Source organism: Hippichthys cyanospilos, chromosome 15 (assembly GCF_059441005.1).
Source record: "Hippichthys cyanospilos isolate Australia breed blue-spotted pipefish chromosome 15, RoL_Hcya_1.0, whole genome shotgun sequence".
NCBI lineage: Eukaryota > Metazoa > Chordata > Actinopteri > Syngnathiformes > Syngnathidae > Hippichthys > Hippichthys cyanospilos.
The window spans coordinates 15177874-15195616 of NC_142383.1; the positions used below are offsets into that span (position 1 = coordinate 15177874).

The window sequence follows — 17743 nt, forward strand, 5'->3', positions numbered from 1 at the left end:
CACATCGCACAAGTTCGCCTACACAACACGAGCTGAAAGGTAAAAGAACGGTTAGAGCAGATAATTTAATATTTATGGATTTTTTGTTGAATTTGGATCAATTGTGGTCATCAATAAGAACTTAAGTGACTTTTTAAATTGCTTATGCGGCATTTAAGGGTTACAAACTGCTGCAATGGCCATTTGAAGTCAAAAGTTTTGTTTTTTTTTGGGAGTGGGGCTGGGGGGGGCAACGTTGAGATTAAATAACCCTCTCAAAGTGTCTGGGAGCCATGTCAGAAGAATGTCTTAATGCATTTTGTTTTTTAATTTCAAGTCAGATTTCCTCTTAAAGCTGCGTTTGGCTTTGTTTACCTTTGTTCTCATTCCTTCTTATACAACCTTTTCCATGTTTCTCCAACCCCACAATTTTAAATGCATTTTTTGTTAAGTGTGTGTGTGTGTGTGTGTGATGGATTTAATTACCTCTAACTGCTGTTTGTTTTTGGTTTCTGCTTGTTACAAAAAAAAAAAAATGCAGTTTTAAGTGGCGATGGACTGTTGGGATCGCTTTGGGATGTGTTTAATATTTGGATGATTTTACATGAAGAATGAAACGAGCACTTGTAATTAATAAAAAAAATAGAAATAATGTTGCAATTTTATGTTCACTCACATCACAAGTTCTTTTTTTAATGACATTTTTGTTGTTTAATGCTGCAACAGTGACAGAATTTAGCTGTGGTGCAAGGTCCACTCATTTGAATGGAAAACATCCCCCGGGCCAGGTTTGTGAAAAGGAAGCATAGCTTTGTGCTCATAAATTAGAATTCTTCTAACTTTTGGTTAAAGATAACATAATATTTAGCTCAATTTGGGATGCTGATCGTCGGCTCACTTTGAGGTCATGTTTGGGGTTCTAATTATCGGATCTCAAGGCAGTATAAGATAAAGTCAAGACAACTCGACATCTTGTAGCCCAGCCATCGTGCAATTTCACGTCAGTTTCCGACGATCGACAATCAAACAACACGTCTCAGCTACGTTGAATGCCTTCATCGATCGCACTTTGCCAATGTTCACCGTAATTTGGAGCCGCGTGAAACCATTTTACGCAGTGTTTTTTTTCCAGTAAATAGTGAAATACGAAAAATATAATATAAAATAAAAAATATATATATAATATAAAATATATAATATAAAAATATTCTCTTAAAATCACGTATATTTTTAAAATTAAATAGACAGTAGACAGATGGGCTGCAAAATGGGTCCGTGAAACTCATATGGCCGCCTTCAGCCAATCAGCGTCCGTGCCTGTGAAAAGCTCTATACACCGCGCTGGCGTTCATAAGCTTTTTGCGACATCTAGCGATTGGGAATATAATTTTTTTGTGGGCCGAGGTTGTCATTTGTCGACAGCGTTTGCAAGCTATTTGAATTTGCCATTTTTTTCGAGTTCAAACGCAGATATTTCAGTTATTATCATTTCACAAAAAGTCTATGCATTTATTTCCAAAGACTACGGTGGCCGGGAAGTTTCACCGGTGATTAAAAGGCGAAGGACTAGAAAATGTCTCAGCGCTTTTGACGTCACCGAAATAAAGTACACCTCATGTAACTCTCGTGCGGGAGAACTAATTCGTCTCCAAAAGTTGCAAGTTCTGTGAATTCCTCGTTGTTTACCTCCAAAGCCCCCCGCCCCCGGGACAGTTAGCCCCGATTGCTAGTCCGAATGAAACGCTGTCTTCTTGTCTATGACGAACGTTCGCCCGGCTAATAACGCGACTTTAGCTTTAGCATTAGCCGGCTTGTCGTCACTGACATCACCCCGACATGAGTTGTCGTCCTCATAATTTGAACTTTTTGCCCAGACGACATTTAATGGAATCACGACTCGACTATGGAGACCGAGCGGAGCAACTGTAGGCCGAGTCCGGTGGACAATAACGAAGAGCTAGCTATAGCAAACTGACCGTTGTCCCCCTCGCAAAAAAAAGTAGACTTGCTGCGGGATTTCGGAGCCACGTTTGAAACGTTAAGGTACGTTCTTTGGTTTAACGTGTTTGTGAGTTTATTGTATAACGTATCGCCAAGTTGCGAGAAGAAGAAACTTTTGTTTACTTTCTAAGCTAGCCGGCTAACCGCTAACGTCATGCGCGCTCAAGTGGAAATAACCGAAAACAAAAAGTTGTGATGGCTGGATAAAATTCTGAAATATCAGTTGAGAGCCGTCACATGAGGTTTGATTGATAAATTGTGTCATGATAGGGACTCTAAATGGCAGCGCGCTGAAATGAAATCATAGGCACGGGGTTTTAAATCCCACTATTTGGCAGTCACTGTCACACCAGATCGGGAAAAATCTTTATTTGCCATTTAGTGAACACTTTTGTCAAAACATACAAGCAAGTTTGATACGACAAGCAGTTCGGAGATGATCCAGAGATTACAATGATCCCCATTCTACTTTTCAAATAACCACCTGTCAATTTGTCTCATTGAAGGATTCCCAAAGCAGCAAGATGATTGACAGCTGTGAGCACCCCGCAGGCTCTCACCTACCAGGTTAAGGCCAAGTTGGACATCATGTCTTCGGATTTTGCACGGATAAAGCCTGTCGCCGATGACATGGACCTCGACACTTTCGAGGAAGGCCTCAGCAACGGCGTCTCCATCGCTCCCGGGGACCATCCTGCGACCAGCAACGACGGCATGTCTGACTTCTCCAACAGTGACATCTCGCTCCCCGAAGTCTGCGTCACCACCGACTTTGAGGAGACCATGAACCACGAGGTCCAGCAAGCCTACAGGATCTTCTCCGGCTTTCTCCTGGACAAGCACAAGGCGATCGCCGGCCTGTTTCTCCACGCCGTCGGGCATCAGGAGACCCAGTGCGGCGTCGGTGGCATCTGCTCGCCGGGCCAGGCGAGGCTCAAGCAGTCCATGTGCTTGCGGAGGATGGAGGAGAAGTTTGTGGGCCTGGAGTATCAGAGCATAACGGAGTTTGTGGCTGACTTCAGGCTGATGTTGGAGAATTGCTACCGCTATCACGGCGTGGACCACTGGCTCTCCAAACAGGCTCAAAAGCTGGAAGTTATGCTGGAGCAGAAGCTCACCTTGTTGTCCAGGTATACAAGGCATCACTGCTTTCTATTTGATTCCAAAATTATTGTATTTATATAATTATTGGGTCATGATAGATGTGTCAATATATTACTGAATTTTTTTAGACTACTGCATAAGCCACAATTGCATACAAGCTGTAACTATAAGGTGTAGGTCTTGACATCAGATATTCACGCAGAAATATGATATATATCAACAGACTGAACTTGCTTGCATGTTTAGCACCAGCATACTGATAGAAAATGACTGGATGAATGGATGGACATTATCTCGATAATAAATACAAAATACTGCAGAGTTAAATAGCAGTTCAAACTACAAAAAAAAGAATACTTTGATAGCATCTTCTTCTGTCTCCCTTTATTTAATTGGTTTAGTTTAATGATCAGATTAACACGTAGCACATCATTCATATATTCAATGGTACATATAAACAAAGTAATATATCATGTTTATACACAATTTACACATATTCAATTTATACATCATTTTTAATATTTTTTTAAACATTTTTTGATGACAGCCATTAATATACAATTAAAGTTATATTTCATAGTCGTTTCATGAATTTACACCTTGGAAATATACACACATTTGCTTTCATGGTGAATTGTTTCCTGGTGGCAAGCAAAAAACAAAACCCCGCAGATAAGCCGCACTGGACTATAAGCCGCAGGGCTAAAATCATGAGAAAAAGTTGTAGTTTCAAATTTGTGTCTCATAGTGAGTGATCTCCCATGTCTGTGTTTATCCACTGAGGACTCTTCGTGAGAAGACCACTTTGGCAGTAACCTCGAAAGGGCGTTTTGGCACAGACGAGGAGCGAACTCTAGGAGGCACGTCCACGAGGAGGCGCTCGTCATCTCGAAGCTTGGCGACCATCGCTGTCACTGGGAACGAGTCAGTCATGGTGCAGGCTCTCAGGATGGAGGAGCAACAAAGGGCCAAGGAGGAAAAAAGGTAGATATTTTTCAGTCGTTATTGGATTTTGGCCAATTGGCTTTTTGATTGTTTTGTTATTAATACATATAGTGAAATCAGGGATACCGTGTTCCTCAAATTCACAATCAGTGGCAGTTGGGCAAAGTGAGCATTTTATTTATGCTCACGAGTTTTTCTCGCTGAAACCAAAATGCCTTCCACGTTTAATATGTTAAACAACATATTGTAGAAATCTACTTAGCTTCATTCGGTTCTAACAAACGGGACAAAATGTCACTGACCTGCTAACAGTTCGCATTGTTAGTCACAGTTGAAGAAGTCACAATTTTTCAGTAAAATATGACAGCAAAAGCAGTCATATGTCTACTGACCTTTTTAAAGCTTATTCATTGACAGCCCGATTTTTATCAGCGTTTTGTGGGACCTTTTTGTACTTATTCCTTTTTTTCTCTCTTCATTTCAAAGCTCTTTTATTATCTATTATTTGTATTATTTTTCCAGGCAACGTGAGCTGGAGAAAAAAGAAGCGGAAGAAATGTCGGCCAAAGCGGTAGAAGATTGGGAGCAGGATTTGCTGTCGCAGGCGGCCCCCCACACGGTCGACACCCTGTGGGAACTCCCCGCCGTCGGCCACTTCCTGTGCCTGGCCCAGACGGTGCTCAACCTCCCCGAGATCATCTTCTACGAACTGGAGCGCTGCCTTCTGATGCCCCGTTGCAGCAGCCTCCTCTCCAAAATAATGTCGTCCCTCCTGTCCCCCTGGCAGCGCCGGCCCACCTTGCACCGCCGGCCGCCTCTGCCATACCGCCGTTGGGAGGCGGAGCTTCGGCTGCGCGTCAAGAGCTGGTACCGGAGCATCGGGGGCGCCCGCGATCAGCCGGCTCGGGCTGAACAGCTCGGACTCTGCCACCAGTTTTTCCTCAACCTGGGCGAGACCAGTCCCTTGGAAGAGAAGCCCTTCCACTCGCTTCCCTTCCGCCAGCGCGTGTGGCTACTCAAGGGCTTGTGCGACCACGTTTACGAGACGCAGAAGGACGTCCAGGACGCCGTGCTGGCCCAGCCCATACACGAATGCAGGGAGTCCATTTTGGGCTACGACAGCAAGGACAACGCCTACATACACTTCCCCCATTTTTGCGGGGCCGACTTGAGGATCTACCGCCAAAGCCCCAGCGCACCGCCCGCTTTTCCTTTCCCTTCCGTGTTGGTGAGACGGGATGATATGCACGCCGGAAGCATAGTGAAAAACGAGAAGGGACATCCTGGAAGCACATCGGCTGATTTTGGGAAGACAGCGAATATTTTTCTAAGGGAAAACGGGGATGGACAGGAACATGACGAAAGCTTCAAACTTTGGCCTGTGAAGGAGGAACAAATGAGGTGCGAGTCAGATTCTTCGGATGGAGACTCAAGTGATACGATCAGTGCAAATTGTCGCACTAGCTGCTTTGTCTCAAGAGGACGCGTAAAACGAGACAATCGATCCACAACACTAGAAGAAGGCCTCTCCTTGGGTTCAGTGCGTCCCATTAGAGAAGAGACTCAAAATCCATGCCTAAACGTCGGGGAACACACCTACACAGGGAGGTCGCCAGCTCGCTCATCCGACTCGCCAAGCAAACCTTCGGGGATCAAAACGGAGGGCGGAAAACTGAGCACGGGACACCCCCAAATAGCTCCCGGGTCAAAATGTCGCAGAACTGTCAAATCGCCGCAGCGAGGCTACAGCTGCCCGACCGGGCACCGCAGCACGAAAAACTCCGGCGACAAAGACCAGGTCACCAGAAGAAGGTGGTTGAAAAAAAAGAAATGCAAGAAAAAGGCAGGCAGCGGGCAGCCACAGCAGGTGGAAAACGTTGAGGCTGAATCCGAATTTCAGGGCATTACCTCAAGCATTCAAAGAAAGGATAAAAGGAAAAAATGGAAAGAAGGTAAGAAACATTCTTGCTCACGAGGCTTTTGTGGGGGTGTTACAAGACCAATTACTAGTTACTAGTTGAATAGGTGACATTGATTTTTATATTTCCTTTATGGAACACTACACAACAGCTAAAGTCAGTTTCTTTAAATATACATAGGGAAATCATAAAAGGTATAGTGTTCTATAAATTAATAGATAAATAATTGGCAAACGTCGGCCATTTGGCTGATGTTTGAAGTGCTAAAATCGACCAATTTTTCAGTCAGGCCCTAGAGATAACCATACCAACAAGTCTTTTTTTTAACTCGTACAAAAATGCACAGGTACTTAATCTGGTCATGTGATTTCATATTTTCAGGAGAAAATGTTGATTCTGCAAAGAAAATAAAAGATGATCCTTCAGTTGAGCCTTCGTTTAAGGTAATCAGTAGTCACACACACAATAAATTATTTTTTTTGGTGTCTTATTGTGAGTGAGATTTCAACAGGGCGTCTGCAGGAATCATACATTCAAATTTAATGCTGTGACAGAAACAGTACATATTTCTTTTCAAATTGAGAGAGAATTTATTGTAACATGAAGCAGGATATTGCTAAATTTATTAGTCACTCTTTTGAAAAATGTATAAGTTTTTTGATCTTCCAAATAATTTGCTCTTAATTTAAAAGGAAAAGCACACTTCTTCCCTCTTGGCATTAAAGGGTATTAAATTATATTTTCTCATATTAGCAGACACATTATTAAATGAAGTATCCCCTGAAGTGCCTCCAGTTGAGAACAACTGAAGTTTAAGAAATCACACAGAGTAATATTTTTTGAAATTCTCTCCTTCTCTCTTCCACAACATCATCTTCTACAGTTGGTTTGCACCAGCCTACAAGAATTGCGAGAGCTTATCAGTAAAACAGAGGATGAGCTTGACGACCTGGAGAGCACAAAAAATAAATTGGTTGGTGACCAAGTCCCGCTGTCGCTCATGCTGAGTGTGAGGAAAATCGTCATTTGGCTCTTTCTTCTTCTTGTCAACTGGCAGGATCGATGGTATTTAAGAAAAAAAGCCGTGAAAGACCTCCACAGCACTCTTATCAGACTACTGAATGAGCTATCACCTTGGGAACCAAAACTTGTGAAGGCGTACCAAAGAAACAGGTATCACGATCGTAGCAATAGAAAAAAAAATAAGAGTTTGGATTCGAATTAGCAGCAAACATATTGCTCCTTTCTCACCATCTTTTTCTCCTTTCCAGGCTTCGAATGAAGAAGGAGTTTGACGACTTCAAAAAGCAGCCCGAGTTCAATAACTTTGTACGAGAGGAGTGTGTGTCATCGTCGTCAGAGGGTGAAGGTGAAGGTATTTCTTTGTTGGATCACCAACGAGGATCTGAAGACGAACGGGAACACGAGGTTCCAAGTGGTCTTTGGACCGGAGGTAATCGCTTTAGAATTGGTTATGGCGTGCAATGCGATCAATCGATCGGTTAATTGGATGACATTTTAATTGCCGTTTAAGCGCATGGTGGTATTTTTTCCATTATTCAAGCAATGTCACAAGAGAGGAAATGATGTCACTCATCAATCGTTTTCCAAAGAAAAAGCAGATCTGAAAAATAATGGTTTTAGTAAAGCAAAAATATTTGAAGTGAAGCAATGTGGGATGCGGTTATCTTTTTTTTTTTTTTTTTTTTTACTTAATCATCCTTTTAATTATACCTTTGACAATCAAGTAATTCTCCCTTAGGTGCCTCCCAATTTGTTATCATTTTTATAACCTACCAAGTTTAAAAATGAGTTGAAGTAAGTGGATGTAAATACTCATTATTTATTATCTTTCTTCGGTACATGTGAAATTTTGCAAAATTTGCCCATGCTCACTGGTTATCAATTGTGATTAGCATGTTAGCAATTACCCTCAGGTCAACAAACACTAACCACTATTTAGTTTACAAATACATATAATTGTAAGTAGATTTCATATACAACATACATGTGTATAATCTGAAAAATGTTTTTTTTTTGGTCAGTTCTCGATTTTGACTCGTCAAGTCTGAGCATTTAAATAAACTCTATGCGTAATAATATTATTAAGCAGTCCCTCTCATTTCTGTTTTTTTAGCCAGCACCAGGGATGCTGAAGCTGAATCTGTTGGAGAGCGCCCACCAAGCTTTGTAATCACCAACCACCAAAACCCCCAAGAAACTGCCGAACCATCAAACATTCAGGCTGACAAGACTTTTTCCCCGGACACTGCCGCAAAATCGAAATGTGAAGTCATTCAGTCCAACGCCAACTGGCCCTTGGAAAAATCAGTCCTCGCTGCATCGACGTCCAAATTTCGAGTTGCGCCGCCCAAAGTCTACTCACCCATTCCCACCCTACTTGCCAAGAGTGTGGGCAACAAAGTGACCTTAATGAAACGGCCTATCGCTGACTCAGGGGTTAATGACACCGATGGACAAAGCAAGGGACGTTCGAGCTCGCTGCCTACGTCTACACCGGGGAACGCAAAAGCACAAACCGTTCAATCCATTTTCCAACAGAACTCATTACCGACCCAAGGACAATGTGCACTTAGGCAAACGGGAATGGTCAAAGCGGCGGCAGCTCCGCATCCAAAAGATTGGGCCAAGCGAAGCCAGACTTTATTACCTAACCCTCTCCAAGTGGTCTCCAACGTTCCAGAAGTTCGGGATCAACCCAAGATATCTGTGCAATCCGGACAGGAGAAGAGCGTGCCGCAGGTGGTGAGCGTGCCTTCCAAACATTTCATCCACAAATCCAAGGAGGAACATCCAACGGGACCCATGTACATGTCCACCAGTGTGCCTGGCTTTAGCATTCCTGACAATGTCCAGCAGGCCACTCCTCTCCTCGCTTCGCAAAATCCACCAATGTTCCACGTCACGCAAACTTCTCAATCAAGCGCCTCACAGAACATTCATCAGAATCCGCCATCCGTCATATCTACGAGCTCAACCCCGCCCCCTAATCTTCCAGAACCCAAACAGGAACTTAAGACAATATGCATACGCGACTCACAGTCCATCCTGGTGACGACCAGGGGGGGCAACACAGGTATTGTCAAAGTCCAGACATCAGCCCAGAATGCACTTGACGGCTTGTCCGCCAGTCCCGTCATCACCATTTCACCTCAGTTCAAAGCCTTCCTCGTGGCCAAGAGTGCAGAGGCATCTTCTGTCCCCTTTCAGAAGAATCCTTCTCCCAACGCCACAGTGGCCAATGTCTCACCCGCCCAGCCTACAGGCCAGAGGGTTCTGACTTCGCCAGCACCTGTCTCCTCAGCTCCTAAACTTACAAGAAACATTTCCCACCCCCAGACTTTAGCAACCCATTCCCTGGTGGTAAAAAATACCCTTGATGGGATTGCGCAACCCGGGGTAGTTGGTCAACCTAGTTTGAAGCGGCCCAACATAGAAGAGCAACCCAAAGTTACTAAATTTATCCTTGTTGATTCCTCCTCCTCTTCCTCATCTTCACCCTGTGCCAGTACCGTAGCTATTCCAAAGGACTCATCTGCAAATTCTTCTTTTGGCTCGAGAGTGGTCATCAACAACCAACCTTCTGCAGCAATGCCCAGTGCTTTAGTGGGAAATGTTCCAAAACAAGCCAGGGCGGCAGGACAGCAGCTAACAACGTCACTGTCAAGTCAGTCTCTGAAGATTGGATTAAATCCAGGTGATGACTCAAATGCGCCATCCAAGGGAAAGAATATCACCCTTCCAACAGGTGCGTTTGATTTATGGTGTTTTGATTGGTTTGTCTGCACACGACAATTCCCTTTTTGGTCCTCACAATTTTTGACATTCGTCTCTTTCCGCGCGGTTCATCTTATTTACATCATTCCAATTTTAATATTTTCCAAAAGTTAACATTAGGGGGCTTGTCATTTTTCTCCTTCCAAATATTCACATTTTTTCTCAAAATTTGTTGCTGGATGTTGCAGTTAATTTGGGTTTAACTCGTTCAATCCCAGACGTATTTTTTGTGTTTTAGGGTCCACGCATTCAATTCCAGTTCTTTTTTTTTTTTTGCACTTTTTCTTTCAAGTGTATGGCTAAAGGCGCGTCTTAAAATGACTGATAATAAATTAATTGTGTACATATGTCATTGATTACTTTAGGTAATTCAAAGCTAAAGTAAATGTTTAATTTAGATCAGGAGTATCCAAACCCAGTCTCAAGGTACTGAAGGTACACTTACTTTACGATTAGTAATTAATCCCTTTAAGTACTAAAGTACTAAAAGCAATCAATTACTTTCTCACGTGATTGCCTAAAGTAATCAATTTAATTCCCTAAGCACCTAAAATGTTAGGTTATTTTAGTAACTTAAATACAAGAATAGTCGATTACTTAGTAATCAATTACTTTAGTGCTCAAATAATTTAGTACTAGCCATTTTTAGACCTTATTTTAGCCAAACACTTGACTGTTAAGTTAAAATGTCACGTCCTCCCTGAAGTACCTTTTCGTACCTCCAGGTGTACATGGTACCATTTGAGAAGTATTGATCCAGACTCTAATCTGTACCATAACACAGACTCCATTTCTCTGCTAGTAACCTTCAATCTTGTGTGTGTTCAGGTCTTCAGATCCAATTGTCAGGGCTGACATCCAAAAGCACAGCGGCATCTATCTCGGATACGGGACGCTCACCGGCGACCACCAATCAATCGACCCCTTTCACCAAGCCAAATACCGTCACGAGCTGTCTTAGCCAGCTTGTTGCCAACACTACTCTCACCAGAACCTCTCACCCCCAGTCTTTCACAATAACCCCCCAACGAGGCTCTTTCATTTCTACTACTGCTCCTCATCCTGTCTCAAGCCAGCCCTCTCCTGCTCAGGGCAACACTAACAAAACGTCTACGGCGCATGTGCTAGCTAAAGACCCGACCCCGGTGATAGCGCCCATTCAAAAAGCTCTCGATAAAACCCAATTCTCGTCAGCAGTTATCAACAGTACAGAATCTGTAATTCAGGCGAACAATACCCAGCAGAGGATAGTCATCAACACTTCCAAGCCCCTTGCCGCCGGCACTCAGATCTTCCTAAACAATACCTGTTTTGTAGTTCCTCCCCAGGGCTTAGGTCCAGGTAGCCATGTGCTCATCATCTCCAGTCCTTCTGCGCAGAAAGTGCCTAATGCTAGCGTTAGCAGCATCGGATCATCTTTGCAAGGAGCGAGTCAAGGTCCAAAAACCCCTCAAGGACCAATTTTACCCAAATCCCAAACCAGGTTGCCTGGTGTCCCGGTTCTTGATTCCCCTTTTGCTGCATGCACACCTGCAGTCGGTCCCGGAAACGTCCAGGGATCAGCGCTATTACCCCCTAGTGCCGGTCTTGTGTCTGCTGTTTCCACATCACAGGTTCTAAACACCCCCTCTCAGTTAGCCAAACAAACTCCCCACGTTTCGTCTTTAATAACTGGTAGATTACTTGCCCCTTTATCGTCTTTGCCAAACTCGGTGGCCCCTCCCCGCTCCCTTTCAGACACTAGTTCGCATCCGGGTTTTGGCATCACCTCAGACATTCATCAGAACCAGAACCTCCCCTCCTCAACAGTTACACCAATCAAAAGCACCGCAGAGGCTTTAAAAACAACATATATGCTTTCCGTAGCTCCGCCCCCTGCTACATTTCAGCCAATCACACTGTTGACCACAAACCCCATCCAGCAGCTCACAGGTCTGACCAATCAGACACCGGTTAGGCCCCCTTTGCAGAAATCCCCCTTAGCTATGGCTAACAGTGTAGCAAACAAGCTGCTCATCAGTCCCGATGGTGCTATACTGAGCTCGGTCCAGTGCCAGGCCAAAGCAGCCCAGCCCAACGTGTACCCTGAACAAACTGCCCAGTTTCTCGCCCCCAACACTTCCAGCGGCGCGTGGCGTCATCAGCTGACACCAAGTCAGCCAAATAACTAAGACTGTGAATCTGAAATATTTCTGCACTTGGTATTCCAACTGCTATCCAGTTGTAAACAAAAGTTGGGTCAGACGAGACCCTCTGGTTCAATTATCTAATACTGTTCCAGACTCTTTGTTTTTTGTTTTGTTTCTTATTTGATAACTACTGAGGTAAATGAATGCGTTGTTTTGGACTTAAAGGCCAGTAATAACAACGAGGGTGAAGGAGATTCAATACGGTTCTTTATTGTAATTAGTGCTTTAAAAGCTCTTTGATAAGGTTCATTGGGACAACTTGTTACGACACGTTTCACGAAACAACAACTTTTGGCTGTCTGTTCGTAGTGGTTTGAAAAATCTTTACATTGAAGGAAATGTAGATAGACTTTGTCGGATTTGTACGATGTTTGAGCCCATTTAAAATGTTTTGCAGTCACTTTGTATTTATTTTCTACCGTGTCGGTTTGGCAACTCTTCGCGAGGTTCACGGAACAAATGTGGAGGTCAAAGTTGGGAAATAAAATTCATCTGGGAAACTTGGTTCAACGCAGACTCGTTGTGGTAGTAAAGTGTTTTTAATCCTTGTTTGAAACCACATGTTAGAAACAATCGATCGATACATTTATTTATTAACAGTTGGATTGATGGTGGCAATCAGATGAAGTCGTGCTGTGGTTTTCTTTTTTCTTGCGTGTCGTCCTGTTTTTAAGGCGAGTAGGGAGGAGGCAGTGGCCCGGAGGAGATCTTTTCATAGGCCGGAGGAGCATTCGGCATCTGGACAAGTCAGAGACAGGCGCTGTGTAATGTATATGAAAGTTATTCCCTCGTTCATAACTGCTAACTGCTTGACCCTCACCACAGATCTCAGGCCGCCAAAGTCAGTGAGCGCCATCTTGTTTTCTGCGGAAGCGCCATGCTCAGAGTAATGGCCTCCCGTGTAAGTCGGCGAGCCAGATCTGGAGTTCTGCATGAAGATAATGTTAAGATGCTGGACGGACACTTGATTAGGTACACCTGCACAGTTTTTTTTTGGTCCAGTTAACAGCAGCAATATTGGGTGTTTTTTTTTTTTTTTTTTTTTTTTTTTTTTTTTTAGGAGGATACTGAATATAGGCCCCAAAGTAATTTTCATATTATGGCTACATGTGTTGCTCCACCTTTTGTGTTCCAAATCTATTGCTTGAAGTGATAATCCACATAATTTAACCATTGTGTCTAATTTATTAGATTTTTTTTTTTCATGTCAAATGATTATCTTCATTTCTATTTGCTGTCGGCTCAAAATGACATCATATTCCCAAGCTAAGGCGACCAATCATTGGTCAACTCACCTGTTTTCTGGGATTGGTCATTTGTTATTCACAAGCTGCGCTGTGATTGGTCATTACCTGAGCTATGTGATGTCATTTTCAGTTTCAAGGACGTGGCAAAATGTGTTCTTAAAAGTTTTCATTGTGCATGAACAATAATTTAGTCATGAAATTAATATAGACAAAACAACTTTTTACTGCTAAAAATAATCTTCGTTTACACAATCTAAATTTTTTAGCCTTTCAATGGCACCCTAAGGTAAAAACATGAGTTAAAATAGACATCTAATGTTGTAAGATTAATTTAGTTTGACCTTTTGAAGAAAAATTTGGCACTATTTTGTAAAGTGAGTTGACTGATACCGTAAAAATGCTTGCATCTCAAATGTTTGCCTACAAGTCAAAGCCCCCAAAAATGGACAGATAGTGTCATGTTTCCCCCTTAACTCTGAAATGGAGTCACTTAAGAGGAACAAGTTTGATCATATGAATCAAGTCTACTTAAATGTGATCCAATATATTTTTGAGTACAAATGGTGCAGCAATACATTAAGACCATGATGAGTTTTTTGCTGCATTACAGTGAAGGCCTTACCTTGATTTTTTTGTAGCCGCCTCTTCTCTTAAAGTACCAGCATCCCAGCAGCACCAGAGCGGCCAGGATGATCACCAGGAGCACAACACCCACCGCCCTGTACAGTGTGTACACAAGTCATTAGACAGCACTATGGTGAGAGGATTTTTTTTTCCTTTCGGGTCACCAAGGTGACAAAACCTCAAAAAGGGGTTTCATAAAATTGTATTTTATCATCTAAATTTAAATATGCAGGGAAGAAAAAACCAGCAGGTATTATTTGAAAATGACAACACATTTGCTCAAGGCTCTCTCAGGTTACAACAAATCACAGCTCACACGATTTCTAAATTTGCCCGTGTGACTTTCGCAAGCTGAGCCATGATTGGTTGTTACTTAGCCCTGGGCAACTGTGATGTCATCTTTAATCGACGGCAAGTGGCAAAACTGCCATCGCCTGAGGGATGAAGACAGCTCGATTTTGCTGCTTAATTCATATTCCACGTCCACAACTCTTCTGTTTTTAGACTAATGAGACACATGACTTCCTTTTTTAATTGTTCAGGCCGTCACTATAAATTCCATAAATATTTTGTACATTTTTTTAGACCAATTAAGTGACACTGGATCATTTCTGAAGCTAATATTACGCGGCTCAGTGAAAGGGAATCCCATATAGCTGCCACAAGGTTTGCTAATTCCAGCGAATTGGGAGTTTTTAAAAAGAAGATGCTTGGATTTAGGCGGACATACTCCTCAGCTCTGACAAATCCACGTCGGCCGCTGGCAAAATAGATGTTGAAGTCTCCTCGAGGCATTCCGTCTGTGTTGTTGCAACGCATTAAGCTGTGGCGGCAGATGGGGAAACAGATCACTTGACACTTTAGCACAGTACAAGTGCATGCATGCTGCTGCTGTCATTTTAAAAGAAAATATATGTAGAGTTTGGCAACACCCTCTTATGTTTGTTGTTTTTTTGTTTTGAGGGGGGATTCTTGAATTATAGTTTATGACGACATTTTGATTTTAGCTGTACGTTTTCAAGAGCGAGTCATTGGAATTTGAAGGTGTTTCCAAACTTTTGCCGGACAAAGTATAACCACAATTGTGAAAAATATTCTGAACTAGCTATCTCCTCATCATTCAGTGATTTCAAATAGACGATACAGATTTTAGATTGTATTTTTAATTTTCTGCAGATTTCATGGAGCCATCAAGTGAGGTTTAAAAAAAAAAAGATGACAAATGGAATAATTCAATGTAGAAAACTGACTTGCCATTACTGCTGTGTCAATAAATAAATACACAAGCACACGCACAAAAAAAGTCAAAAGACCAACTTACCAAATTGGATAATTCAATTGCAGACGAGCGGCGTTCTTCTTGCACGGCTTTAGAGTCAGGCGCCTCAGTTCTCCCCCCGTCTTCTTTCTCCTTTCGCCCGCCCAGATTCCTTTTACCTCCAGGCAAAAGAAAAGGGGGGAATAAAGGGCTGCAAATTCCTCATGACGGTCACGGGTTAGAGGCTCGTGGATAAGGCCATTGAAGCGGCGTAATCACCATGAAACCCCCGCGGACGTGAACGCAACATGATTATCCACTCGTGAGTCTGAGCTGCAGTCAGCTGCTGGTTTTTAAAGTCATTCTAAAAAAAAAAAAATTGACAAATAGTTCCTAAAAAAATATATATTTAATGCTCCAAAATACATTGATATTAGCAATCTGCTTAAAAAGGGTTAAAACTGGGCCTGGGCAATGATTCAACTGAAATGTGTTACACATAAAAGATAAATAAATTTTTGCCTAAATTGCCGTTTAAAACGCAGCCAAAGATTCAATTGCAAATGTACTGAAAAAAAATCAATTTGAGTGAGCTGCATAAAGGCAGCTATTCTTTGTTTACCACTAGAGGGAGCCACTGTACCACGCTTGGAAAATGTACTTTTCCACCTTAACACTATTGAATGGATATTTGTGATTTTGCCAAAAAAAAGGTTGCTAAAATAGAAAAAAATTGAGATTTGTTATGCTTATGGGTATTATGAGATTAATTTTCCATCCATGGAACACATAAATTGTAGTTTCCACATATTTGATTCTAAATTATTATTATTTTTTTTTTGTAAAAGTGGCAAATCGAAATGTAACACACAAGAACAGTTAACTTTGTTTTCAAATGACATTTTACAGGATGGTCATGAGTTTTGATACATTAAGGAAAAACAGTTTCATAAATTGGTGTCCAAGGTTGGCTCTGGGTTTGCACACGACACAAAAATGTATTTTTTTTTAATAAAAACTCTATATTTACAAAATTACCTGCAAGTTTTCATGAAATGTTTATTTTGTGTTTCTGGCTAGGAAGATGCGTTTGGTTCAAAAAAAAAAAAAAGAAGATAAAATGTAAAAAATGCATTACATAAAATGATTTTTTTAAACACACGAGCCGTATTGTTTCCATGCAGTTTGCCTTTGAAACCTGTTATGAGGAAAATACTTCCATTTTACCGTATATTCTTCTCGATAGCCTCATGTAAACAACTTATGGAACCGATTTTAATATTGCCTTGATAGCGGTCCAGCTGTGTGTAGTTCTACTTTCGTCCAATAGAAGGCGCTGCTGCACCGATATTTCAACGTAACTACACCCATGACGTAGCCACATGACCGGCTTCAAAACGTTCCAAAACGAGCGCGAAGTAATGATTACACCAAAATTCCAGCGGGGTAACGTCAAAAGAGACTGGGTCCCGCTGTATTGCTCAGGCTGCACTACAGCGTCTATTCACAGGCGCGATCCCACTACTGAGCGGCACGGGGGCTTTGACCTGCTCCGTTTCCGACCTGGGCCGGTGCACCCCTCCTTAGGCGACCTGGTGGTCCCGAGCTCCCACGGGAGCACCATATCGATACCGAGCTTAGTGCGGACACCCGATCGACATAGTCCGCTGCAGCTCAGAGCTCCTGAGCTCAAACGATCCGCCAGTCTCAGCCTCCCGGTAGCTTGGATTACAGGCGCGCGCCACCGCACCCGGCGAGAACCCAGAGTCCGTATTGGAGTTTTGTCTTGCACTAGAATGACGTAGTCTGGATGACGTATATACCCGGAAGTGCTCAGCAGCGCTACCGAGTGGGGAAACACGATTGCGCTGACAGAAATATCAATGGATAAAGGAATGTATGCGGTCATTGAAAAAAAACTCAATTGTTTATTCATTTTGCATGCCTGTTGCATTGAAAGTACATTTTTTTAGAATAAGAGTAGCTCACTAGTGTTCAGTTTAAAATACTATCGGACGTTAATATGAGCAAGAAATTCAAGAAAACAAGGTGGCCTTGTATTTTTTTGGCCACCCCCACACAGGAAAAATTTGATACCTGAGATATTTCTGCCATTTTTACATTAATCCAGTTTGCTTAGCACCTTGATGCTATAATTGATTTATACTAATTGCATATTAAAATTTATGTAATAAAAATAGTTATTTTTTTTTATTTCATGAAACCCTCACATGCACTGCAGATACCCCGGCCACCACACAGAAAACGTTCTTGCCACGACCCCACAGAAAACTCTCCTGCTACGATCCTGACTAACCCTGATTTTGGTTTAACTAATCAAGGGGTTTCAAAATCATTTTGTCGTGGGCCATAGCTTCCCCTTTTGAGCCATTATGATCGTCAAACAAAAAAAAATAAAATTGTCTCATCTTAATATTGTTGCATGCGCATAAAATAATGGATGGTTTTAAAATCAAAATCATTTAAAAAAGTGTTTCTATTGGTGTCTTGTGTTCTGTCTTGTGTTTTGTCTATCATCAATATGTTTGTCTGTCCATCTTATCCATCCAGTCATTATCCATATCCATCCATACAACTATCATCCGTCAGCCATATCAATACATCCAGTCATTAGCAGCATCCATCCATCCATCCATCCATCACCATATCATTCTCCCA

At 42.3% G+C, this 17743-nt stretch overlaps 2 protein-coding genes and 1 non-coding gene across 3 annotated transcripts; 1 reads left to right on the plus strand and 2 right to left on the minus strand.

Moving 5' to 3' along the window:
* The first annotated feature begins 1629 nt into the window (after window positions 1-1629).
* brd10 (bromodomain containing 10) lies at window positions 1630-12623 on the plus strand. Its single transcript, XM_088434462.1, has 10 exons — window positions 1630-2022; window positions 2487-3110; window positions 3868-4068; window positions 4552-5981; window positions 6330-6391; window positions 6832-6921; window positions 7006-7121; window positions 7220-7401; window positions 8086-9717; window positions 10575-12623. The coding sequence occupies exons 2-10, from the start codon at window positions 2569-2571 to the stop codon at window positions 11915-11917; spliced, it is 5598 nt and encodes a 1865-aa protein (XP_088290588.1). The 5' UTR covers window positions 1630-2022; window positions 2487-2568; the 3' UTR covers window positions 11918-12623.
* mlana (melan-A) lies at window positions 12441-15243 on the minus strand. Its single transcript, XM_088434463.1, has 5 exons — window positions 15128-15243; window positions 14537-14629; window positions 13805-13901; window positions 12756-12863; window positions 12441-12673 (listed from the first exon to the last, which is right to left on the minus strand). The coding sequence occupies exons 2-5, from the start codon at window positions 14623-14625 to the stop codon at window positions 12605-12607; spliced, it is 363 nt and encodes a 120-aa protein (XP_088290589.1). The 5' UTR covers window positions 14626-14629; window positions 15128-15243; the 3' UTR covers window positions 12441-12604.
* A 1277-nt stretch (window positions 15244-16520) lies between these two features.
* LOC148411868 (signal recognition particle RNA) lies at window positions 16521-16819 on the minus strand. The gene has a single exon (XR_015868065.1).
* Window positions 16820-17743: the final 924 nt, after the last annotated feature.